The sequence below is a fragment of the Cynoglossus semilaevis genome, chromosome 1, assembly GCF_000523025.1.
Source record: "Cynoglossus semilaevis isolate Cse_v1.0 chromosome 1, Cse_v1.0, whole genome shotgun sequence".
In the NCBI taxonomy this organism is placed as follows: Eukaryota; Metazoa; Chordata; class Actinopteri; order Pleuronectiformes; family Cynoglossidae; genus Cynoglossus; species Cynoglossus semilaevis.
The window spans coordinates 28,198,061-28,224,914 of NC_024307.1; the positions used below are offsets into that span (position 1 = coordinate 28,198,061).

General features: G+C 41.7%; 1 protein-coding gene across 1 annotated transcript in view; it reads right to left on the reverse strand.

Moving 5' to 3' along the window:
• trpc5a (transient receptor potential cation channel, subfamily C, member 5a) overlaps positions 1-25,359 on the reverse strand; it is a 38,344-nt gene extending 12,985 nt beyond the window's left edge. Inside the window, exons 1-8 of the mRNA XM_017031378.2 lie at positions 24,773-25,359; positions 5,155-5,196; positions 4,012-4,114; positions 3,679-3,929; positions 2,308-2,424; positions 1,557-1,619; positions 1,182-1,319; positions 71-277 (exon numbers count right to left, since the gene is read on the reverse strand). Coding sequence (XP_016886867.1) covers positions 71-277; positions 1,182-1,319; positions 1,557-1,619; positions 2,308-2,424; positions 3,679-3,929; positions 4,012-4,114; positions 5,155-5,187 — 912 coding nt within the window. The 5' untranslated portion in view covers positions 5,188-5,196; positions 24,773-25,359. The remainder of the gene's footprint in view (positions 1-70; positions 278-1,181; positions 1,320-1,556; positions 1,620-2,307; positions 2,425-3,678; positions 3,930-4,011; positions 4,115-5,154; positions 5,197-24,772) is intronic.
• Positions 25,360-26,854: the final 1,495 nt, after the last annotated feature.

A 26,854-nucleotide genomic window follows, 5' to 3' on the forward strand; every position in this document is an offset into this window, starting at 1 on the left:
GCTTTACTGCAGCACTCCATCCTCTCCTCCACCTCCTTTCATCCATCCAGCTGGATGTTCTCCTCCTTACCTCCTTCTGGTGGTATTTGATGGCCAGTTTGAGCTTGGCCAGGTCGTGGCACTGTCTGAGGTCCAGCTCCTCGCTCTGGTCGTTGTCTCGGTGATTCAGGATGGTCTCCAGCTCTCGAGAACTTCGGGCCTGATCCAGCAGGTCTTTGGCGAAGCGCTTGCACTGCTGGGAGAGTTCCTCATACTCCTGACGGAACTCATTCTCCACCTGAGGGACGAAGACGACCAGTCAGGTCGGTGCAGGAAGGAAACAATCTGCTAAAACACAGCTAAAAATATTTTCTGTTCCTCTGCCATCTCTAGGATGATAATAAGAATAGATAAAAGTTGCTTAAACAAACAACACGGTTGAATGATATCTAGAGAATACTACACAAAATTAAACGATGAATGAGAGAGTTTAAATGTAACCAAGCAATGGGCAAAAATAATCATGGCATATATCAAAAAACAAAAAGACACTCCTTATATTTGCTGAAGGTTAGGACAAAAAATATTTAGAAGTTGGCCAAACCATAGGTCAGGGTCAGGGGTCACTGGCTATATTTGTTGGAGGGCCACAGTTTTTCTGAACAGACACCTTGCGGGGCAGATACTCAAACAAAATGAAATCAAAATCAAAATGTTGTCAAACACTATTATTGGATGTTGATTTTGGAATCCAGCTGTGGGCCAGGTTGGACGGTCTGATCTGGCCCACGATCCACCAGTTAATAATCACTGACATAGATGAAGGTTATCTCCACTATGACCCCAGACATAACTAAAAGAACAAAAGGATTGACAGAAATATCTCTATCTATATCAAAAATTCAGCTAAAGGTTAGCACAAAACGTAAACCAAACGTCCAGGTGACGGTTGTCATGGAAGAACATAAAACAAACCCCAAAAGTAACTGAATTTATGTCAACGAAGGACTGGAGACACCAAAATCACAACCTCACACATTTTAATGTACTGACTGAGGCAAGAGTGACAACACTGTGTCTGAGATTTAAAACGTTTTCTTACAAACGTCTGTATGTGGTTTGTAAATTAAATGATCCCAGGACAGAATCCACACTGATCATTCAGGTGTGGACACCTGAGCCACAGAGGTCATCATCCAAACCTTGCTGAGTTCCTTGAGCTCCCAGCCCAGTCTGAACGCAGTGAGAATGGGATCTTCACTGGAGAGCGCGATGAGGGACGGCGAGGCCAGAGCCTTGTAGATGTTGAGACGAGAGCGCGAGTGTCGAAGGCTGTCGACCTGCGGAGGGAGGAGCAGATCCACAGAGACGTCAGAAGCTACAGCGTCAGACTGACCTGGATAAATGTTTCACATCTCAGCATGTGGCCTACGTGTCTGTGTGTCTGTGTGTGTGTGTGGTGTTGTTTTCCAGGTCAAAGCCAGCCGTCATGTCTTCACTGATGTAGACAATCAAGTGTTCACCTGGACTGAAATGTCAGGTGTAAATAAGATGTAACGCGAGTGTGAACGTCTCACCTCTGAGCTGGAGACACACTCCACACAGTCACAGCGGATCTGGTGTGGTCTGGGGATTGTGACCTACAGGGAACAACAACGACAGGATAAGTCATGGCTGATAAGATAGAAGACAGAAATACACAACAGACTTTCTGCAGCATCATTTTAGCAGCTGAATATTTATCAGATAACAGATGTGAAGAAGGTTTTTACTGTGACTTTGTAACAAAAAAAGAATTCTCCATTTTTACGAATAATTTTTGACCTGAAAGAAATCAACTTACTGCACAAGAGACTAAAACATCTTTAATCTTTTTTCTTAGGTATCAGACACTCACACACAAGAGTGAGAGAGTAAAAAATTAAAGAAAGATGCTAAAAAGTGGCCAACAGCTGACTAAAACCCAGCTCAGAAGAGTAAAAAAGAATTGAAAATTAGCCAAAGGTTAGCAAAAAGTGCTAATCATATGCTTGATTGTTAATGCTACTGAAAAATATTTTTAAAATTTTTTACATTGTTAATGCTACTGAAAAATATTTTTTAAAAAGTAATAATTTACTTTAAAGGCAATAAGAAGCTAGATAAACCTCGACTAAGCAAAAGGCTATCAAGGGTTAAATCTAACCAAAATGTCACTTCAGCAAAAGTACAGCAAAGAATAGCAGCACTGATGAGCAGCTAGAACTTAGATGGAATCTAACTGCAGTCGTGAACAGTTGGTGAAATAGAAGAAAACAAAGAAAAAGGTGAGGCTAAGGTTTGGTTCACCTTCCGCTGTACGAGCAGCTTGATGATCTCGTAGTTGTTGGTGTGAGCAGCGAGCATGATGGGAGTGATGTCAGGGGTGAACTCTGAGAACTGACTGTCCATCATCAAAGATGGCACCTGAGTAAAACAACCACACAGGAATCTGGATTAGACTGGATGAATCTGAAGTGAAGTCTGTGGACACTGTGGTCAAAGCAGCAGAAATCAAGCACCGAGTCTGAAAAGTGTCCCTGGAACTGAGCCTTTATTCTAGTCTGAGTTCAGTCCACTGTTTTTATCTTTCAAAGTGAAGTGGACAGTAGCAGAGTAAGAACAGATTTGTTCTCATCCTCGTCCAGCTGAGAACGGACCAAAAAAACATTCCTTCCCACAATGCTATGCTTCAGCCAAGGATTGGTTTCCATGGTAATACAGCATCTAACTTCAGTTAGTCTCAGTCATGGTCCAACATTTTAAACCATCATCTCTTTATATTTATTAATTTATTTTAAATACATGTCTCCTTGTTGATGTTTTCTCTCTTTCTCTCACACACACACACACAAACACACACAGAGAAGCTGTGTCTGCATCTGAATCCTATTTCACAGTGCGTCTACAGAAAAAAAGGGTTTCTTAATTTTACTCCACAGCAGAATGTGGCGTGAAAGGATGTTCATTAACACACGTGCTACGACAAAGACAAACGCACACACACTTAAAGAAATAATTATGCATAAGTAGTGCTAACACCCGCTACTGTGATGGTTCATAGCCATTGGTGTAGATACAGCAGCTGTTAGCTTACCTGTGTAAATACTGTTACAACTGCTACAGTTTGTTAGCTACCAACGTAACAGCTAATGTTGCTATCACAACACTATTATAACTGTGTTTGTCTGTTAGCTGCCAATATCACCTCTAATGACAATATTATCTGCTCTTAAATTCTGGTATGAACACTAACATGACTTTTTCAAACATTTTAGTTAAATATATATATATATAGTTCATAAATAAATTCTTATTATGGGACTAATTCTCTTTTGGCTAGCTCTGTAACTGTTACTGTAGCTGCTAGCTAGAGCTGTAGCTGGCAGCCCTTGTGTAGTCTAGCGTAGCCACCATAGATGCTACTGTGGCCACTACATTAGCGTTTAACTGTTCCTTTATTTGTAAGCGTCTGTCTATGCTATGGTAGCTAATGCTATCATTTCCTTTATTATTCCAGAGTTGATGAATTGTTGAAGATATTTTTTTTGGAAAACTAAAAAGCATCTGAGTGTCTTACCTGTAACTGTTCAGTTGTTTCACAGCTGCTCATTGCTACGTATGTCAGTTAACTTTAAGGAGCTAGTCTCAGACTGCAGGTCAGTGGGTCAACCCTCTCACCTGTTTCTCTCCACTCGGTCTACGGTGGGACAGCAGCAGCTCCACAGCACCCACCACCTCCTTCCTGATGGCGTAGAGTAGGGCATCACCCGTGTGGATGCCGTGGTCCAACAGCAGCTCCATGATTTCCAGGTTTTCATTCTCGATGGCGATGAGGAGCGCGCTGCGGCCCAGTGGGTCCAGACAGTTCACGTCCATGTTGTAGTAGACCTCCGCCTCACGGAGAGCGTGTTTGACGCCTGCATAGTCGCCTGAGATGGAGAACGAGGAGGGACCAGTTATTATGATCTGCAGGTAAAACGGTGGTGTTGGTCAAAGTCGGCTGGTCCGTACCTTTCTCCACAGCAGTGAGGTACGCCCTCTCCTCCGCTGATAGCTCCACCTCAGCTCGTACGATCTGAAGTGGGATTCGATCGCGGTACGGCGAATATGTCGCCTAGCGCCAGACAAAGACACAAACTATTTGATCAACACAGCTGCGTCTGAACATTTTTTGTTTTTCTGCTAGCTGCAGGTGCGGTTAAAGTAGCAGCTAGTTCCTACAGTCATGTGCTGCATTCCAGGAAGATGGGACATCGGACTTATTCCAGCATTCCAACAGTACAAGTTGAACATAATCACAAAACATGGCCAAGCCCAACAAGGTAATATTAAATGATGCTTCTGTCTTTGTTCATGCAGAGACGACACTGAGGGTGAGGCGGACGGTACATCCTCTCCTTTAGCTACAGTCGTGCAGCTAACTAAAATGATTTTTATAAATGTGCTATTTAAACGTATTTGATTTCTACATCTTTTTATGGCGTGAGATTCCATTTGTCCAGGTCGATAAATTCCCCAACTACCAAACCTGCTACTGCAACACTAACATGTTACTGTGACGTTAACGTGGCGCTACGGCCCTAATGGGCCATGACAACACCCCACTAACAAACTATTAGAGATGCTAGGGCACCTACAGCAGCCTTTGTGCTAAGTGTCCTTAATGTGTTCCGACCCAGTGTACAGGAGCAGGTTTACACCATATGAAAACAGGGCATCAGTGTATGTGAGTGACAGAAGCTTCAGACGTGCATTTAGCTCCCCCTACAGGTATCTGAGTGAAGGTGAAAGTAAATACCAGAATAATTGAACTAAACTGCAGACTTAGATATTATTCACATTTGAAATCGTTTGATCATCTTACAGATCATTGATTTACACAGTATCAAAATGTAGTAAGAAGCGTGGGAATGTTCTGTGTCCCGCCTACTGCAGGTTAAAGGCTTCTCATTGGGTAAAACTCCATGGTTGTTGAGACACGGAGTGAAAGTGAGCTTCATATTTCATCATGTCACCATTCAAAGCTCCTCGTGAAAACATGACATAGATCAGTGAGGTCACTGTAAAGGTGACCTGCAGAGGGTCACACGCCTGTCACTAACGTCATCACTGATGGACTGATGGTGTGTTTGTGTGTATGTTTGTGAGACTTACCTTCTTATAGTACAGCTGTGTCATCGGATTCATCTGGAAAACCTGAGGTAAGGAAAGAGACCAAGTTTTGATTCAGACTAACCTGAGGTAAGGAAAGAGACCAAGTTTGGATTCAGACTGAAACAGGAAGTGGAATCCAGAAGTTAATAGTGATCTCGGTGATAACCAGTGTTACATGTTAACAGAACAGGTTAATGGTAATGTTAATGGGGGCAGTGGTGGCTCAGTGGTTGAGGAAGTGAACTTGGGTCCAGAAGGTTTCAGGTTCTAGTCCACCATCTGCCAAGTTCCCACTGAGGTGCTCTGTCATGGCTCCGTCTCCACTCACTGCTCCCTGGTTCTTAAAGCTGCCACTGTTCACTTTGGTGATGGGTTAAAAACAGAGGTCACATTTGGTTGTGTGCAGTGGTGAGCTGTGTCACACTGACAAGGAGTTCACTTTCCTTTACTTTTTCCTTTATGACCCACTGGGGTCACTTAAAGACACTTTAATACACATACTTTAATATATTTAAATATATAAATTATTATTATAAAATTTATATTAAAATAAATATTAATATTCAAAAACAGTTTTTTTAATGAATGAGAAAACATTGGGGAAAACAATTTCCTGGGTCCAAAAAGACTGTCTGACTAAGAAAAACATTCTCCTTGCAGTACCTTTATGGACCACTTGGGGTAGCTGCTAAAGGCCTCAGGTCTATGGGTATATGGTTTGCTGCTTCAGCAGTAAAGCCCTTTAATGTCAGCTCAATGTAAACTTCTCAGAGTTTTTCAGGAAAAGTTTGTGTGGATTTCCTTTGTGAATGCAGAGGCAGCTCACACACACACACACACACACACACTCACACACACTCAAACCTGCTGACTGCGCAGCACACAAACACTCGTTTAGTCAAGATCAAGGAAAAACAAAGTGATGCTGAGGGAGGGAAAAATCCTGCAGCTGAGAGTGGAGTCAACCTGCTGCACTCTGCATCAGGTTGAAGGCAGGACTCTGGTTGGAGGAGAGTGTGTGAATCTGTGTCTGATCTCCCAACAGTGACTCACTACATACTGGGTTTTTGTTAAAGATCTGCTCACTGCTGCGTTTTACACTGATGACACCTAAATCACACAGATGAGATGAGATGAGATCAATCCCGCAGTGTGTCGCTGGAATGCAGATGTACTGAAGATCTGCACAGTAAGGGCTGAATTTGTGCTGACGACTTTACACCACTCCACTAAGTGTGGTTACAGCACTGCAGATACGCTTGGCTCCTCACTCGCTCCATCCATCCCTGCCTTCTTTCACTTCTCTCTTTTTTTTCTCTTTTACCTTTTTTTTTACCTTAAAGGGAAAGTTCAGCTGCATGAAGCCCTGACACATTTTTGACACCGTACGCACGACTCCTGAGCCAACAACCACCTGGCTCTGATTTAGAACGTGCAGCTGACAGAACTGAAGACGGTGTTTAAACAAAGACCCAGCAGCGGCAGCATCTGAAGACCATGTTGACTGTTTTATCTCAAAGTTAACAGGACACTGCACTATAAAAGGCCACTCACACGACCACACCACAGTGCACAGAGAAAAAGAAGTGATTTAAAAGAACACACGAAACGAGTGTTAGATTCACTGTTGCCTCAAAAAAGTGTGACATTTTAACTAGATTTAGCAGTACTCTTTAAATTGCCTATAGATGAAAAAAGATACAAGTGCATTCTTGGAGTTAGGTGTCAGGGACTGAAACAATATTGTCTGTCGACACACCATTCTTCTCAATCTTCTCAGCTGAAGCAATCCACTCCATCTTCCATGTCGAAGTCAGCCGAGAAAATCATTGTTTTTAGCTCACAGCTGTTGGTCCTCTGCTGCCACCTGTGGTCGTGGATTCTGAACAGTAAAGCCAATAATAACACATTTGAACATGTGAAACAGGGCAGCAGTGAATCAACAGCTGCTGTGTTCCTGTGAGCTTGAATCACTGGTTTTCTCTCTGGACTTTGGTGTGGGAGAGTGAGTGGTTTACAAGCTTAGAACCCTATAGACGTTTCCTGGTGTTTTTTACTCTATATTTAACAACTTTTATTTGAATAACCACAAGGGGGATGTCTCCTCTGGTGTCACTTAGACCAGAGGTTGGGACTGTATATTGTGTAAAGGTATTGACACTAGACCAGGCATCGGGCAAACTACGGCCCTGGGGTCCTGATGTGGCCCGTTTGGCCTTTTAATCCGGCCCACCAAACTTGTCCAAATTCTGTTATTAATTTATATTAGCCTTATACTTCTGCCCTTTCCCTGCAATGCCTGCGTTTCCCCAATAGATGGTGTAGAGAAGACTAAATGCATTTCAGCATTTTAGCCTTTATGTGTGACTTTTACAGGTCATTTCTCTTAGTTCACACCAACGCTCCATCTCTCTGCTCCTGACCCCCCCCCCCCCTGTTCAGTTATAGGACAATTGTGGCTCATGAGTCAAAAAGTTTGCCCACACCAGGTCTAGACTCAGGTTAATGTTGAAGACTGTTTACTAAGGGGCCCTGCTCCGTCTCTATAACAGTTTGGGGTCCTTGGCCTGGAAAACCTTGAAGACATTGACCTCAGAATTCAAGGGTAAAATGAGGCTCAGACTTTTACTGTCTACGTCAAATGAACTGATTCACAAATCTGATCTACGGTTGTTACAGGCGGACTCAGTTGGTTGGTTGATTGATTGAGCACCGGGCTCGGGGAAACTCGTCCAACTGCTTAAAACCTGCGTCCGGTTTCAGCTCTGATCCAGAAGTAGAACGAGACGGGAACACACTGAGACGAAAGGACGGGAGTGTGCTGAGAATTCTGATGAGGTGCTGGTTGAAAGAAAGTACAGAAGAAAGTACAGAAAAATGCAGTGGTGGGTAAAAGAAGGAGGCTGTAGGAGAGGTTCTGAGGAGGAGAGATAAGAAGGAGGGGAGGCAGCAGCATTTACAGCAGGCAGGGTGGGGAGGGGGTGGGGGGGGGCAGCGATATGGGCAGTTTAAGAGTCAGCAGGCTGGAGGAGAGAGGCGGACAGGAAATGAAGGATGGACATGGATAAAAATTAAATTCATCTGACTCCTGGAGATCAGAGATGGGGTTTTTTTTAGACCACTTTTATGAGGTAGTGACATGTATTAGCATTTTACAGACAGCTGACTGCTCTTTGAAGGAGCCAGACGAGGACAAGGACATGAGGAGAGACAGATCATAAATGCTGTCTAAGGTTGTCATCCACCCACTCTCCTACACCAAAGTCCATAGAGAAAATCAGCAGTTTAAGTTCCCAGAGACCCTGCTGGTCATCTGCTGCCTCCAGTGTTCAGTTTTGGGGTCAGCGTAACTGTGAATAAAGAACTATGAAAACCAAAGTGATGAAATAGCCCTCCATAGTGAATCAATACGTTCTCTGTCACTTTGAGCATCACTCATGTCCTCTATGGACTTTGGTGTGTAAGGTAACAACTGTGGCTGGTTTGAAAACACTCCTGCATGAAGCACACAGAATCCTAAAACCCCAAACCCCTCCACCAAACACCAGTGGTTTCAGCTCATTTATTGGTCTATTGCTATTGCTCCATTCAGAAGTTCATACTCAGTGACCTCACTATATGAAATTCTTTAGCTAGTAACATTAACAGACCACGGGAGACAGCACTGAACCAGCAACTCCAATGTGTTCCTGAGCTAAAATCACTGATTAAAGTAAAATAAGGAAAGTAAACCATTGGCTGTTTCCTCAAACTGCTGAAGATCTAAGACAATGTGAACCAGATTATTTTTAGCCTGTTAGCGGTGGTTCAAATCAAGATTCCTGTCTTTGCTTGTGGTGGTTCAAATCAAGATTCCTGTCTTTTTCCTGTCAGTTCATAAAGTTTGTCCTCAATTTAAATCCTGACTATTCTTTTTTCAACAAGAACAAAAATCTGTCAGATTAAACTCCTCATCCTCATCATCCATAATGATGATGATGATGATGTCATCTGTTCTGTTATGTAATGATCTAAATATAGAAGCTGCAGTATTTTGGTGTTGGAGAAAGGAGTTGATCCTGCTCCAATCCTGAGGGAACATCAGGAATTCTGTCCTTCATTTTTTTCAGATTTCTCTTTGGTCTCTGATCCAGGCTTTGTTAACCTTCACCCCCATGTTTTATGTCTTTACTTCCCCGTCCCATCATTTCCTTTCTTCGGTCTTCCTTTCCGTGCTTCCTTTTTTGTCGTTCTTCCTCTCACTCTTCATCATTCTGTCTTTCCTTCATTTAATCCTTTCTTCCTTACCCCCTTTGTCCATCTGTCCTTCCTTCCATTCTTTCCTTCTTTCTTCCCCGTCTCACATCTCATTCCTCACCTCCTCCGTTTGTCTGTCACAACCCTGTATCTGGAGAGCTCCTGTCCTCCTCCTCTTCATCCATCCTTTCATCTGTTATCTGCCTCATCCCTCACTTCCTCTGTCACTTCCTCCCTCATCGGCCTCCAGCTCCTCGGAGCGATGCTCTGACATTTTAACTTCTTTAAGACACTGTGGCTCAGTGTCCTTCTCTCCTCACATTTCATCCCCAATTCACAACTGCTTCCTCACTTTCCTTCTCTCTTTCTTTCTTTAGTTCCTTTCTCCCTTCATTCCGCCACTGTTTTGTCAATCTTTCCTTCCGTAAGTCCTTTCCTCTCTGCTCTCCTCTTTCCTACTTCAGTCATTAATTCATCCCTCAGTCTTTTTTTCTCTGTGTTCCTCCTTCTCTCCTTCCTTTAATTTACTCTTTGTTAATTGTACGTTCAACTATAATTGGATTTGTGGCTACATCAGTCTTCTTAATTGGCCTTTGTGTGTGTGTGTCTGTGTGTGTGTGTGTGTGTGCAAAAGAGCAAGAGGACGACAGGAGTAGAGTAGTTTACTTGAATAAGTGTGCACCAAGGCACACACACACACACACACACACACACACAATTATTCTAAACAGTGATAAATTGAGTTGTCATCACTTCTGCATCAGTTGTATGTACGTGTGTGTATGCACGTTGAAAGGCGGTGTGTGGATCCAGTCTACCATCATTTTGTTGTGTTTGCTATTGTTTCACTGTTATAGTAACACACACACACACACACACACACACACAGAGAAATGCTTAGTCATGACAAAAGGAGGCAGAGGGGTCGTCATGGAAACAATACCAGGATAGTGTTGAAACGGTACACACGCCACGTCTCGTCAACCGTCACTGACACGCACAGCAGGGTAAGACTTCAGCAGGTCATGACCCTTCAGTTCTCACAGACATCTGAATGTGAACAGAGAAATATAAAAAAAACAACAACTAGAAAACAAGGGGAAAAAAATAGACGAGGGAATAGCTAATAGTTAGCACAGAAGGTTTTAAATGTTAGCTCATGTCAAAAGTATCATCTAAATTTAACAATTTTGACAAAAAGGTCAAAGCTAGTTTGGGACAATTAGCCAAACACCCATTGTTTATATTTGTTTTTATAGAGTGTAAAGGGTAAAAAAGGCCAAAATGCTACGAAAGAAAAAAACTATCAACAGCCAGAATTCACCTGATGTTGGATAAATACAACTGTTGGCTGACATTAGCTAATGGTTAGCTAAAATCTAATCACAATTTGACTAATAGAAATCAAGAGAAAATGAAGTGTGAATAATAATCTGTGTGTGTGTGTGTGTGTGTGTGTGTGTGTTATAACCTAGTCAGAACAGCAGGCAGATATGAATCTATCTAATCAAAGCTCTGGCTTTGATGTTACACCGAGGACCTTCCATAAACACATACACAAACACACAGTCGTATGCACACAGAATATAATCCCGTCGACAATTTCCAGAACATTCCCTCTCCCACACCAAAGTCCATAGAGAGAATCAGAGATTTAATCTTCTCCTTCAGCGCTAACGATTTTAGCAAATTTATTTCTGTCTAACTGTGTCTAATCTTCTCTGTTGTTGATCACACCGCTACCAAACCCATTCATAAATTATTCTTTAAAAAAAAAAAAGGTGTAAAGACCAAGAAAAAAGTTGTTTGGTTTTAATAGATAAAAATGTGTGTTTTAGATATTCTGGTCCTCACGTATCTCGTTAGAGGACAGCTGACTCAGCCCACTCGTCCTTAATGTCTACTTTTTATTCGAGGCCCTTTCCAGTCAGAGTTCGATGTTTTGTCCTTTCCCTGCCAGCAGGCTGTGTAATGTGACTTCAGCCGAGCTGATCAAGGCGTAATGGACAGAAACAATCACTTCACATTACAGAGGGTTCCTTCGACTGGAGGGAAGGTGAAGAGGAAAAAAGGAGGAGGACAGGGGAAATGTAATTAAAAAAAACTCAGTTTTTACTCATCATATTTATCTTACATGTACAATGTACATATACATTAGGACTGTCAGAAATAAACTGATTAAGGTTTTAAAGGCCTGGTCAGAATGTGTATCTGTTGGTGCAGTTGGTACACATGGTATTTACACACACTGTGAGGAAAGGTTTTTGTTTCACTGGATTACCTTAAGCTTAAAACACCATCAATCATTAAGTCTACGACTGACACAGCCGCCAGATGGATCGTGAGGGACTGCAGAGGTTTGGAACCTGCAACACTCAGCCCTTCCTATCGGCTAAGATGACAAGGTAGGACATTTTCCAACTTAAATTTCCAAGTTTGTCCATTTTCCCAAAACAATATGATAAAACAAACAAACAAATAAAAAAAATTCATTTAATTTACCCTCAGTGACACAAACTGACCACTGGAGGCAGCAGTGGACCAACATCTGAGGTGTGAACTAAAGTCCCTAGATTTCTCTATGGTGTATAGTGTTCAAAGATTTAGGTTGTTGTTTAATAAACTCCACTTTGAAAATAGTCCAAAGGGTTCTGTGCCCACAGCTCAAAACATCAGGCCACAGTGGGGCGCTATCTCTCCCTCCTGTGCTCTGTCAAATCACCAGACAGATATCTACACACAATGGAGATTGCGTAGGAGGAGAAAAGTCTCCACACTGGATCTACACGAAGATGAAATATGATTGTAGGGTTATTACTCATCTCCACAGACAGATGTCGCCCTTCTGCAGTTTTAGTAACAGACAGATTACCAAACCTCTGTTGACAGTTTTGGAGTCAGAATGAGGATGAGGGCGATGTCAGAGACAGGACAGCGTTTTACCGCCTCCAGGGTCTACGATAACTGTCACAGTTACCGGGGAAACGAACATACACACTGGGTACACACACACACACACAATGTGACGTAGTGACAGGGATGTGTGTGCAGTGGGACCAATTCTCTCTCTCTCTCTCTCTCTCTTTGGTCATGTGATCTAATCAGATCTAATGTGTTGCTCTAACATCCCTGCAGCGCCGTCAATCAATCAGAGACTGACACTAAAGACACTGTAGATTTTCCCCTGGGGGCGGAGTCTAACTCACACACACACACACTCATTCCTCAACATCTCCTGGTCCATCTCCTCCACTCCTGCTTCATCTTCCTAAATGTGCACATTGACCTCTGCAGTTCTACTGTGTAAAATTGTAGAGCCGCCCTCCCCTCTCCTCCCCCACTCCCCCGCTGCCCCTTCGCTGCAATGAACATTTACATTTCAAATGCTGAGTCCAGGGATTCTGTTTGTGTTTCACTACTGACTAAGCTGGAATCAAACCAGAGACATTTGAGAGACAGGAACAGTTGTCTTTAGTCCACTGAATCATAAAAATCTGTTTTCCCTTTTACAACTGGAAAAATACAAACTTTGTAAAACACACCAATGTGTGATCGGTGACAAAATTCAGAAAGTAAACAGCAGCTGCTGGTCCACCGCTGCCTCCTGTGGTCAGTGTATGTCACTAAGGTGGATCTGAATGAAAGACGGTTGACGTTGAGTTGACAGCACGACATATCTAAACCTAGTGGTCATCCCGTCGTCCTGTGAGCTAACTAATGTTAGTTACTGTTTTATTTTTATTTAACAGATCCACACATTTTTATAGCATGTGTTTGAGCGTCAGTGTATTTTAGCTTTTAGCTAGTCCAGGATCATCTTGTCAGAGCTGCTAACTACAGTCTGTTGTTGTATTTGTTGGTCTGTCGGTCTGCCTGTCCTCCTGCGGAAATCAGGTTGATCACACTCACCTATGTCTGTCATTAGTCCCACTCCTGTCACCTGGTACCCTGGTGCCATAGTCACCATTGTTTCACATCAGCATCAGGTTGCTGTGACCTTAGGGCCAAAACCAAGTATTGAAATCATAAAATTTTTGGTATAAAATTCTGAATTCTCTTGTGTGACATCGACTCTGTGACACGTTCGCCTCACTCTGTGCCCTGTTTGAATGACATGGTTCACATTAAACCCAGGCAGCAGCTGCAGGGTTTGTTGGAGAGGAAGCAGCAGATGAATCCTGGTGTGGTGACAGATCATATTTATTCAGGCCTCGGGGGGAACATTTAACGCAGAACAAAAGGTCAGACAATCTCTTTTCATCCTCTCTGAGAGCAAAACAGTTCAGAGCTATCAGCTGATTAAATCAGGACATGGATACCAGTGAGGAGAGAGCATGTTGGAACGTGGCCGTACATGATATGATGAATGAGGACAAACAACAAAAATCTGACTCAGCCTGCTGCGTTATGATTTCATCATAAGATCAAAGTCTATCAGGCTGAGGTTAGGGTTTCATTTCTAACTCCCTTGCAGGACTTTTGTATAATATATATATATATTAGTGATTAAAATTGTTGGCTGAAACCGAAAACCAAAAATGAGGAAACCAAGGCCGAAAACCGCAAACACCAAAAGAAATGATTATGCCAATTGTTAGTACCATTTTATTTATGACTATGACTGTGAACTAAACCCCCCCAAAAAATTCAAGGATATTGCATAAATTAATATTAATGTTTCAAGGAATATGTATAATGTATACTAATACAGAATCATGAAATTGCATTTAACAAATTCCAACAACGCACAATATAGAATAAAATATCAAATCAAAATAAAATGTTAAACTTGACCCCACTTATGTGTACATCAAATGATAATGTACAGGCCTACTGAAAGATTGTCATATTAAATAAGTTCTCTCATAAAAATACAAATTATTTAAGTCAACTGCTTGATCATTTCTCATACGCACTGCTTTATTCCAGCATCCAAGTAATAATCTTTATAACGCGGATCAGAAACACTCACAATAAAGTGCAGAGGATCAGAATAGATTTCAGTGAAACTGACAGTGCTGACAGACTTCATGAGTGAACTTTTCATGAGTGGACTCCGGTGTCAGTGCTAGTGCTAGCTGGTTTTTGACTGCATCATTATAACTTCCTCTTATAATAATAATATTCCTGTTCCTGTTTATTATATTATAATTTTATATATATATATATGTATATATATATACAGACACACACACATATGAATATATATATATATATATATACATATATATATATATATGAATATATATATATATATACAGTATATATATATATAGGTCTCTATAAAAAGTCTTGGCTTGACTTTGGTCAAAGCCTTGGCCAAAGTCAATAAAAAAACAAATCCCTGAATTTAGATCATAAATGCAAATGATTACTTGTGTGATATTCGTATTACAAATATTGTTCTTATTACCAACCTACAAATTTACATTAATAACACATGAATTTTACGATGGACGCGGCGGTGAATCAACAACTACTGCTAAAATCAGTGGTTTTCTTTATGGACGTTATACCTTATGCTGATTTACTGAGAGAAAATTAAATTAAATTATGTGACCGTGTGTGTGTGTGAACCCGGATCAATGTATAGACCGTAGGAGTGGCAGTAAAGCAAGGAAGACATGTTTATGGGCTGTGAGCAGCAGCAGCAGCAGCAGCAGCAGCAGCAGCAGCAGCAGCGGTGGCGGCGGCCCTGATACAGACACTGTTATGTTACTGGAACAGATTATTTTTCACTTTCATTTCAGCATTTAAAAAACCTCAGACATCTAAGCCTGGAGCTCCTTTCATCAACCTCAACAAACAAACCAATCAATCATCAACCAGAAGACACTGAAAGGACATTTGTAATCGATATGTTTACATGACATGTTTTTACCCAGCAGCCTTTTCTTTCCTGATTTAAGAATGTCTTCAATGCTGTGAGATAACACTCGCTGTAGATTATGGACATAACATCTAAAAGGTCAGCGGTTGAAATCCTGGTGTCATTTCAATGCATTGCCCTAAAGTCAAAGACCATTTGTCACCTGGTGGGGGGGGGCGGGGGGGAGGAGTGGTGACAGGTCAGCTGAATGAGTCTGCAGGTCCCTGTGTGACCTGATAGTCAGGATAGTCAGCTGGTGATGAATGGATGATGATCCATTGAGACTGCTTTTCAGCATCGCATTAAATCACACTAAAAAAAACCCCAACTATATATGCTAACACTTAACAGCAGTTACGAATGAGGTCGTCCATTCAATCATCTCCTGGTTTAAAAGAGAAAAAACCTTTTTTCCAGCTTCACTTGAACCAACCGCTAGTTTAACCAGGCTTTTGTGTGTCTGAGGAAGCACTTGTGTTTTTATTTGAAAAGCCAGACTCAGAGTGTCCTTGAACAACAATCTGCTCATTCTCTGCCAGGCTGGGCTGAAGAAGAGCATCGGATAAAAATCTGCGCGTGAGAAATTCCACTGTGATATCAGGGGGGAAAAAAAAATCTTATTGTTCCTCTGAAAGAGGCCAAAGTGTCAGCAAAAGGCGGAATTACAGCCCCATTAACACCAGGAAAATGAGTGATGAAATGAAAAAGTGCAGAGCGGCCTGGTGACATCGGAGCAGGTGGCGAGGGTGATGCGGTGTTTTACAATGTAAATGTGTGAAGACAGGACGAGACCAAAGGTTATACACTCTCCCACAACAACCTCCGGACGGCAACAATGTCCTCCACCAACTCACCATCAAAACAAAACCAGAATGATTCCTGGTCCAGTGCTGGACAGTGGGTCAACCAGGCCCACAGAGAAGAAGAAACACTTTGATTATTATTATTGATTACAGGTGCAAAAGATGTATCATTCAGAAGATGTTACACTCTCTGTAGTTACACAAACACCTAATGAATGAGCTTTGTTAACGCGGCTGCCTGAGCCCAGTGTGTACCAGTAAACAGAAGTCAAAAAGTCCCAAACCATCAAAACAGAAGACACAAAGGAAAAGGTGCTCGACCATGCTGCTGGTCGACAGCAAACACGCTGATGTCACAGAAATATCTCTTGATAGAGTCCGCCCTGTCCCACACCAAACAATTATTCTTCACCTGCAGAAGAATTCCTGTCCTAGAAATCAGACACGTCTGAATCCAGACAACAAATGAAAGATTATTTATAATCAACCCTGCTGCTGGACCAGTCAGCAAGTACCACAGAGTCCCATATTGTGACTGATAATATTATTATTTTGGCTCAATCCAACACTCAGGTACAGGTATGGGTCTGATACTGGCCAAAAGTTCAGGATCAAAAATCGAAAGAAATCAACTATAGCCTGTTCGATCCTTAGCTTTAAATGCTTAACTTAACTGAACTTTGTGCAACATGCTGCGAACAAGGACACTATGGCCTCAGCATTGGCAGCCTGCAGCATGCTAGAGGAGAAAAGACGGTAAAGGTGTGATATCAGTATCAACAGATACTCCAGGTTGCAGTATCAGTATCAGACATCAAGCCATCCCTACTATTGTAAAGTGTAGTATTGTATGGCAGCGTGTCCTATCAGATTGCAACAAATTGTATTGTATCAAATTATATTCTCTTATGTCAGAAAAAAAAAAAACATCCCATACTGAATCAACTGTGTAGTACCGTTATTTTGTGACAAATCAAATTGTATTGTGTGTCAATTATCACATAGTACTGTAACGTATCGTCTTGTAGCCAAAACTATTGTTACTTACTGTGAGATTGCATTGTATCGTATGACGACCACTGAGATTATTCTGATATTAAACCAGTCCGTAGTAACAACCTGAGAAGAGTTACATCTATTTTCTATTTGCTGCTCTGGCTGCTGAAAACTTCCAGACAATAAAACAACAGTTTGAATCTTGTCTTTTTGTACAGGTGTGTCAATAAAATGTGATTTTTTTTTTCTGCTGTCCACATAAGTGTTCTCCTCCGATGACTGGTTACAAAGTCTGGTCTCGGCTCTACTAGAACGACAGCTGGAGGATGGAGACTGGATGAAAGTCTATTGATCCCTGAAGAATAAGCGAGCTGCTGTGGGAGAACAGTAACGGGATTCAGGTAAAAGACTCACACAGAATATCAAATAATCAATGGAGGGCAGAGTAAAAGAAGCGGAGACAAACAACAACGGCTCAGGGTCCATTTGGGGAAGACATTTAGATTAATATTGAAATGTCTTAACGTCAACTGAGGTAATGATGAAATCCAACTGAGACCAAGTTTTTAAATGAGGTTTTGTTACTATGGAAACTTGGTGAAACCAGAACCAATAACAATGAGGTGTGCCAGGTCCCAGGGATGTGTTCAAATTATTACTCACACAGAATATCAAATAATCAATGGAGGGCAGAGTAAAAGAAGCGGAGACAAACAACAACGGCTCAGGGTCCATTTGGGGAAGACATTTAGATTAATATTGAAATGTCTTAACGTCAACTGAGGTAATGATGAAATCCAACTGAGACCAAGTTTTTAAATGAGGTTTTGTTACTATGGAAACTTGGTGAAACCAGAACCAATAACAATGAGGTGTGCCAGGTCCCAGGGATGTGTTCAAATGATTATTTTTTAATGTCTGTAATTTTTTAATTTTTTAATTAAATTACATTATATATTATTATTATTATTATATAAATGAGGCGTCTTGTGTAGTCAGCAGGGGGCAGTTTGTCCAAACACAGAGGTCGTAAAAGCACTCTTTGGGTGTAAATGTTTTCTTTTGGTCACATCGATTTTTCTGATGTTGGAATGAAATGTCAGAGGTATGTGTGTGTCACCTGATGATGAACTTTACAAACACACACACACACACTTCTCAGCTCAATACAGAACCTGTATGTTTTCATATAGTGTCATATAAAGTGTCACAATCTGTTGCATGTGAACCTACTGATGGGGCAGCAGTAAATAAAACATGGCTCTGTGACCTGCGTGCTGCTCTTTTCACACACAAACTGACCACACAGCAGGAGGCAGCAGTTGCTGGTCCTCATCACAGGGGACGCTCACAGCTGAGAAACGCATTATACAGTATGTTGTTCAGAAAATCCAAAATGCAGTAAAAGATGAACAATGGTCAAGTGAGAGGAACAATAGCCTCCTCCTCCTCCTCCAGTTGTGCACACACACACACACACACACACACTCAGTGATGATTTTTAATCCTATTTACAGACTGCGTATGGTCAGCAGGAGAGGCGACAGCAGTAGGGGGACGAAGGAGGGGAGATTTACAACAAGGGGAGATGAGGAAATGATGAAGAAGGCCATGTAGGGACACGCACACACACACACACACATACACTAAGACAAGCAGAGGTGTGAAGTAAAGAAGACAATGCGGCAGAGTGAGCAGATAAATGTGCAGAGACAGAGAGGAAGGACAAAAATCAACAGCAGGAGCTTCAGGAACGTTTTACCACCAATGTCCTCAAAGGTTGTGAGTTTTTTATTTATCTAAGGTGCAACGACGTTACACACTCCATAATGTCAAAAGTCTTCTGAATTATTCATTTGTTTAAGTACAATACACATAACAACGCATTGGGTTTTTCTTAAAGCTAAGGCGAGATAGCGTTTAAGAATACCGAGTAAATATAACACATTAAACATGTACTCTGGCCCTGCTTTGTTGCTGCTTTGTTGCAGTTTTAGACCTAAACAAACTAAAGAAAATCCTCCAGCCTGGGGGTCCACTGGGGGTGCAAATGTTTCCAAATAGTGCAGGATGACTGGAGAACATTTATTGTTGTTGAGAATTATCTTCTGGTTCTCCACATTTGCACTAAATACTTATAAATGGAGGGTAGGCACAGTAATACTACGTACTACTACTACTGTACCACCATTACTGTTTGTATACGATTACGATAAATGACAATAATTTGCTTTTCGATGATTTCTCCTGTGTTAATTTCACTGCAGTATGCTAACAAATATAAACGGGGGAGGGGGCGAGCTGAGGAGTATATGTCACTGACTGTTCTAACAGGAAACCCACATTTGTAAAGCACTCATTGATTTGAGCTCCTGGTCCACCTGTCATGGATATAAATCTAAATAAAAACTAAATAAAACGTCAGCTGTGATGATGAAGACTATGATGAAATATAATCAACACTTAAGCAACACGTGAACAAATCCATGTCAATCATATGTAGGAATTTACAGGGATATTTAGTTTTGTGTGCAATGACACTACAACCCAAACATATGTTCTTTATCTCTATTTGAGTTTTGTTTTGTGTTTTTTCAGAGAGACAATTTTTGTTGATTTACCAGAACATTAAGGAGTACAGCAATTCTTTGAGATTGTGTGCAATGGCATAACAGCTACATGTGGTCCTTTTTTTTTTTGGAAAACTTTTTTTTTTAATCTACTTGATTTTATATAGACAGAGGAGTAGAAAAATACATACACTGCATATTGCAACTGCTTCTGTTCCTGTCTTGGACGGTCAAACCTTAAGCCCTTTGTAAACAACTTGATTTAACTGATATTTCCAATGACTGGCAATTCTGGAGATATATTTAGTCTAGAGACTAAGAGATATTCCTGACTAAAACTTGTATGACATTTAGTCCAGTCAAATTAGAATAAGACTAAAACATGCCAGATGACTAAAATATGACTAAAACTAAATAGCCTGTTATTCAAAAGACTAAGACTGAACCAGACCTTGTTGTCAAAATTAACACTGCCATCTGCATGTAAGGCTGTGAATTGGTTCATTGTTCAGTGGACTTTGGTGGAGAAGAGAAAATGCTTCAGAATCTTTAGTTTAACTGTCAAAAAAAATCACAGCAGAATAACAAGGAGAACGTAGGAACGGTCTTGTGTTTCAAAGCTTGGTCTTAGAAATTCCTGATTTTTCTCTCCATTTCCTTTTGCCTGGTTGTTACCTCCTCTTTTCCGCATCCTTCCCTCCACCTCCTCCTCCTTCTTTCAATGACCCTCAGGAGGCAATTGAAAAGCAAATGATTGCAGTCTTACACTACAGTACACACACACACACACCGAATTAATACAGTTGTTTTGAGGATGCAGGAAGTGCAGTAGATGTTGTTATTCAGTGCTGCAAAACAGTAAAAATCAAATCAGTGTGAACACACACACACACACACACACAGTGCAGTTACATCGTAATTTGTGTATAGATTCTTTATTTAGGTTTATCTCAGTGACACCAACTCACCACACGAGGCAGCAGTGGACCAGCAGTCGTGTTTCTCTGCGAGCTAAAACCACTGTTCTCTAAGGACCTTAGTCTGTGGCAGTCTGTGATTGGTGCGACAGAATGTTTTGTTTACAGACTTCAGTCTCCTGAGGGCTAACATTACAAAACCAAGATAAGGGATTAAACCAGGACATGTTGCTTAATCTGTCTGAAGTTATCCTGGAGTCGGTTGTAGAAAGCAGGACAGAGCTAACTGGTCTGCTCCTGACCAGGCCAACAGCCAGACTACGACTGACCCTCCTGGTTCACCTGTATTTCTACAATGTTCCATTTATATTGTCATTTGTCATTGACATTGAAGTCCATTGACTGTCAGTAACTGCAACAGTCCATTTATATTGATTCAAGTGTTTCATTTATTACTCTGGCATATATGCTTAATATATGCCTCATTTCCCATAAGGCACTGCAGAGGGATTCATAAAGTTCTCTCCATCCATCTGCTACTGTCTGCCGGTCACACACAGTCTTTAGTCTTGGTTGGAACCAGAAGAAGGCTCCTACTATAGTTTCCTTCACACACACACACACACACACACACACACACACAGGAAGTCAAGCTAAAAAGGATTCCTCTTCATAGAAGTCCATCAGGAGCTGTTGTTCTGCAGCTGTGAAGTATGAAGTACGACTGTTATCCACCGTCCCATCGGTGATTTTGTGAGCAATTCCGACGTCTATTCAAGAACGTTGTAAACACCTAAGTTTCCAGAATATCTACACTCGGGTCGACATAGCCGTGCCTCTTCCAGGCTCGACGTGCGTTGAAGATGCGCAGATCAGAATAGGTTAAAAGCTACCTCAGCTACCCTGGATTTGGTTATTCTACTTTTGTGCAATACCTTCCTGCTGTTCTTCCGACTCATGTTTAGCTGTTTTGGTATTTCTGGTTGTCATTGTGCTACGTGGCGAAGCTCTGAGCCTTTTTTCTTTGGTCTAACCTGGAGACGATTACTTCAACATATTTATCAAGATCTTTAAGCTCCATTTCGCTATTGGTGGGGTCGTTGTGTAGCATCAATATCAGTTTATTTTTAGCAAATCTTTTTTTTTAATAGGTCTTGCCAAGTTGTGAGTCATGACCCATTCTTGTTGCCAGAGCCTTTGCTTGATGCTGGTTTTCTAGCCAGGCGACCAAACTCTTCATGTTTTGGGATCTGTACCAACTGTTCTTCAAATGGTGTGTTCTGTGGTTGACACCAGAGACGCTGCGCAATAAAACTTCATTAGTTGCCATGAAGATGAAGTGATTTACTTCAATGGTTGAGTCGTAGACCAGTCATCTGTCACATGAGCAACGTTTTTCTTTTCTAAAAGTGGCAATCACTGCTGGAGATAATGAAGTGGAGAGTGGAGGAGACACACACAGGACGGTAAACCTCTGTGTTTAGTGTCGGTGTGTGTGTGTGTTGGACAGAGAAAGGGAGAGACGGAGGGAGAGAGGAGTGTGAGTGTGTGTGCTATCAGAAGTGACTGACGTTGCTGCTGCTCAGCTCTCAAATGCCAGCAGCAACGTAGAATAATAATCACCAGTCCTCTACGATTTTATGACGCCATCAATTACAGCAGAGAGAGAGAGAGAGAGAGAGAGAGAGAGAGAGGGGGGGGAGAGAGAGACTTCTGATAGAGGACAGTGTGTAGAAATTATTTAAAAAAATGTATGCTAATCAATTCACTATTTCTGTTTAGCTTTTCCACATATAAATATGGCACTGGAGTGTAACGGCAACCATCGCAGATCAGATCAAACCTCAATTCTGGGTTTGTAAACAACAGCAAAATCTTTGGAGAAAATCAGTGATTTTAACACGCAGTAACACAGGAGCTACTGGCCCACTGCTGCCCCCTGTGGTCAGCTTGTATCAGTAATATAAATTAAAAATATTACTTAGTGTCCAGCGCATTTTACTTACTTTAAAAACAAGCACTGGACAACATGTAGCTAAAACCATTGATTTCTTGGATGGACTTTGGTCTGTGAGATTAATTCCAATTTAATTTTTTCATCCTTTTACGTAGGAGAGTATAAGGCTTACAGCCTCTGTATAGTTTGTAGCAATAGTGGGGGGGGGGGGGGGGGAGCTCACTACAGGATGAACAGAGTCTAAAAATGGTATTGTGCCTTTTCAAACCCTGAATTTCCTTTTAAAGCACAGTTCTTCAACACAGTAGTACTCCAGGGGGTTGTAAAAGGTTTGGTGGAAGAGAAATGTTTATAATTAAAAATATATTCTGCAGGTTGGAAACAAAAACATGAAACCATGAACCCTTGTTTCATTGAAATGGACAGGTATGGAATGTGAGATAATAAGGTAGGCTTACACTTGACTCCAGGCCCTGTTTCATATCAAGGACTATTTCAGATTGGGAAACCTTGAAGAGCCCGCTTTAAGGCTGGATGTGGCTGCTTACTGCTCTTTCTGCTGTGTAAGTGTTGCATTGCTGTTTTTTTAATCACAGAGTGTCCTGGAGGGTAATGCCACACACACACACACACACACACACACACAGAGGTCTACATGGTGCACACACACAGATTGGCAGCAGCAGCAGCAGCAGCATCTCTGCAGCTGCTGAGGTAACACTCTGAGGATCAGTGAGGTGTGAAGTGTTACACAATCAACAGGAGCAGCGTCAACTTTACTGAACAGCACAGAAATGTTTCACCGTCACTGGAAGGAGGAAAATAGTATCCCAGCTTTGGACCGGTTGGACTTTATTGTTGTGTCTTATTCTACAATGAGCCGTGAACATTTGTTTTAACATATATGTGTGTGTATGTATGTACATGTATATGTATATACAGTATATATATGTTTAGATATATATATATATATAAACACATACGCACATACATATATACATATGTATATATATACATATGTATATATGAAAATATATATGTATATATACTGTATATATAAACACATACGCACATACATATATAAATATGTATATATATATCATATTCAAATGACAAATGATTTTTTTTAGATTTTCTATCCTATCCTAACCTAAGTTGCTTTATATAGTAAATTCGTTAATTTTGTTAAATTTGTTAATGTGTCTTTGGTGACACACACTGACCACAGGAGGCAGCAGTGGACCGTCAGCAGCTGTTTCTCTTTCAGCTAAAAGTGGTTTACAAACATTAGGGTAAAGCAGTGGTTTTCAATTATTTTCTGTAACACCCCACCCCCCCCACCTTGGGGACTGAAATGTTTTCACGCCCATCGCCCCCCTGACGACCCACACCCCCGCAAATGGAAATACTAATTGAGAACCTGATAACGTGTATATTTTTATCTGTACAAACCACTGTATCAGTTGCTGCCACCTAGTGACTGGAGGATTGTTAGCATTCAAGTATTACAGCAGTGGTACACTTATTACCCCCCCGCCACCACCTCACCGTGTCCCACAAGGGGGCCCTGCCCCACCATTTGAGAAGTACTGGGGTAAATGTAGATGAACAGCCTCTCTATGAAAACACACACACACACACACACACACACCTTAACCTGTATACACATCAACAGGTCAGTGGCATAGTGACATCACATAACTAATTAACCAATTTCCTCAAGGTGTAGAGTTAGAGCAGGGGAAAATGTGAGGTGGAAGAAAGTAAGGACGGAGAGCAGCTAAGGGAAAGAAGATGACATCGGGGAAGGAAGAAAATGTGGAGGAGATGAGGAGAGGAAGGAGAAGGATGAAAATGAGGAGAATGTGTACGAAGGAAGAAAGAATGAAGAGGAGGAAAAATAGGAAAGATGTGGAAAATAATTAGTGACGGATTGAAAGAGGAACGGAGAATGTGAGAGGGGGAAACGGGAGCTGGAGGAGAAGAAAAGATGAGAATGAAAAGATGAATGAGAGGAGGTGAGGAAGAGTTTGGAAAGGAAAACGAGGAGAGCTAGAGGATGACATTAAGACTGACTGGAGGAGCGGATGAGAGATATATGTAAGAGTGAAAGAGGAGACGAAGAGTGGAGATGTGGAGGAGAAAACAGGTGAACACAAGAGAGGGGAAAAGAACATGAGGGGTACAAGCCGAGAGGTATAGGATGAAGAGGAGGAAGACTGGGATAGAGAGGAGGAGAGGGACGGACTGTGGTTGGTTTTTCTTCTTACCTTTTCTGGGAGACGCAGTCTCTCCTCCTCCAGTGTGAAATAAATAAAATCACCGCAGCTTCATCAAATCACTGATCAATGAGTGATGATCAATTACTCTCCTGCCTCTGGTTACGGTCCCCCCGTCTCTCTCTCTCCCTCTCTCTGTTCGTCTGTCTGTCGCTCCTTCTTCTTCTCGCGGGATCTCCACCTCCTTCACTTCTCCTCCTTTTTCCTCCTCGTTCCCTTCTCCTCCCCTCAGCTCCTCCTTCTGTTATTTTTTCCCGCGCCTTCTGGTCGCAGACGCGGTGGTCGCTTCACCGCCGCTCGGTGCATCCTCATCTTCTGCAGCTGCTGCGGAACCAGGAGAGAAGGAGCTGCAGGAGGAGGAGTGATTTATATCGGGTTAGGCGCTACAGGTGAAACCACAACGCTCCCAGCATTTAAATAACTGCCGAAAGGGCCAGATTTTAGAGTGGCAGATGTTTTCTGATTTGTTTTTGACGCTGCAGGTGCGGCAGCTTCACGGGAGCTTCTATTGCCCAATGAAACACACGCACGCAGACACGCACAAACATGTGTAATAAATGAAAGAAATCTTCATCGGTAGAGAAACGCATCAGACGCACGCGCACACACACAGACACAAACAAACGCACTCAAAAACAAGTGCAAACAAACGAACATATTAAATGTCTCTGACTATATTTAATCATCTTAAAAATGAATTGGTTTGTGGGCGTGGTTATCACAGGGGTCCGGTCATTGGCCGTAGTTTAAACCCCTATAATTCTCACAGCTCGTTAGCTATACGGATTCTTCAACGGAGAAGTGAGACTCTAAGCCACTCACTCTCCTAAACCTTTGCCCATGGAAAAATCAGAGATTATAAGAAACGTCTTGTGACCACAGGAGGCAGCAGTGTCTCTGAATGTGTGATTTCCTATAAAGTGGCGGTTTGCAATGGTTAAAAGTGAAATTACACTAGAATAAATATATAATCTTTGATCTAATGTTATTTAAAATGAAATAATAAACTCAACAATGGTCACCATGCTGAATATTTTTTATCAAAGGTCAAAAGCTGAAGTAAACAGCCCTAAACTCCCTAAACACCTCCTTACATAACTGCATAAATCCAGTCACTAGTGTATGATGGACTCTGGAGACAGAAAGATGAGAGAGAACAACGTTCTCCTGCTGCTCACCCCCCTCCGTCTCCTTCGCTCTCCCTCCTTCTCCATCTCCCATGGGTTTTTTTCCCCCTGCATTAACAAACTCAAATTGGCAGATTATGCCAAAGTCACCTTGCCCTCCTGGCTCCTCAGATCTTAAATTGGTGATGTGCACAGAAGCACGTTGAGGCAGCATCTTCAGACTGGAGTCGGCTCTCACTCCCGTCATCTTCACTCTCAAACAAATACATTTGTGTGGAGACTGGAGGAAGCAAAGTGAGTTCACTGTGACCCTGTAGAAGGAAAAGAGAAATTACACAGAGTCCTTTAACCACATCTTAACACTGAGTTGAAATAAACTACAGGTAGAGAAGCTGAATTAACTCGCTACTTTCACCACCATAAAGAACATGTTCATTGCTTCATCTCACTTTATAAAAAGACCTTATCCACAGGAAACTAGTGACGGTAAACCGCTACCCCCAAATACCAAACCCAATAGGGAAAATCGGCGATTGAAGCTCACCAAAATATAGCAACTGCTGGCTCACTACTGCCTCCTGTGGTCAGTTTTTGTCACTGAAGTTAATCTAAATTAAGGAATTTCAATGACCTAGTCAAGAAAAAACACACTTGAAGATAGTGATGAAGGCAGCAGTGGATCGACTGTGAAACCAATGATTTTCTGAATCAGGACGAGTTTAAATTTCCGACTGTAGTGATACTAACCTGAGTTAAACTAAATGTAGAAGACATAAAAAAAATAAAGACGCAGACGGTTAAACACAGGAAAGTAAAATCAGTCCCAATTTCTTTATTCTATCATGACCTCGAGGCTGCTGTGTCGAAGCAGAGCGGTGGTCGATGCTGTCCTCTAGTGGTCACACGGCTGACAACATACACATAATCAAGCCACTAAGTAAAATGA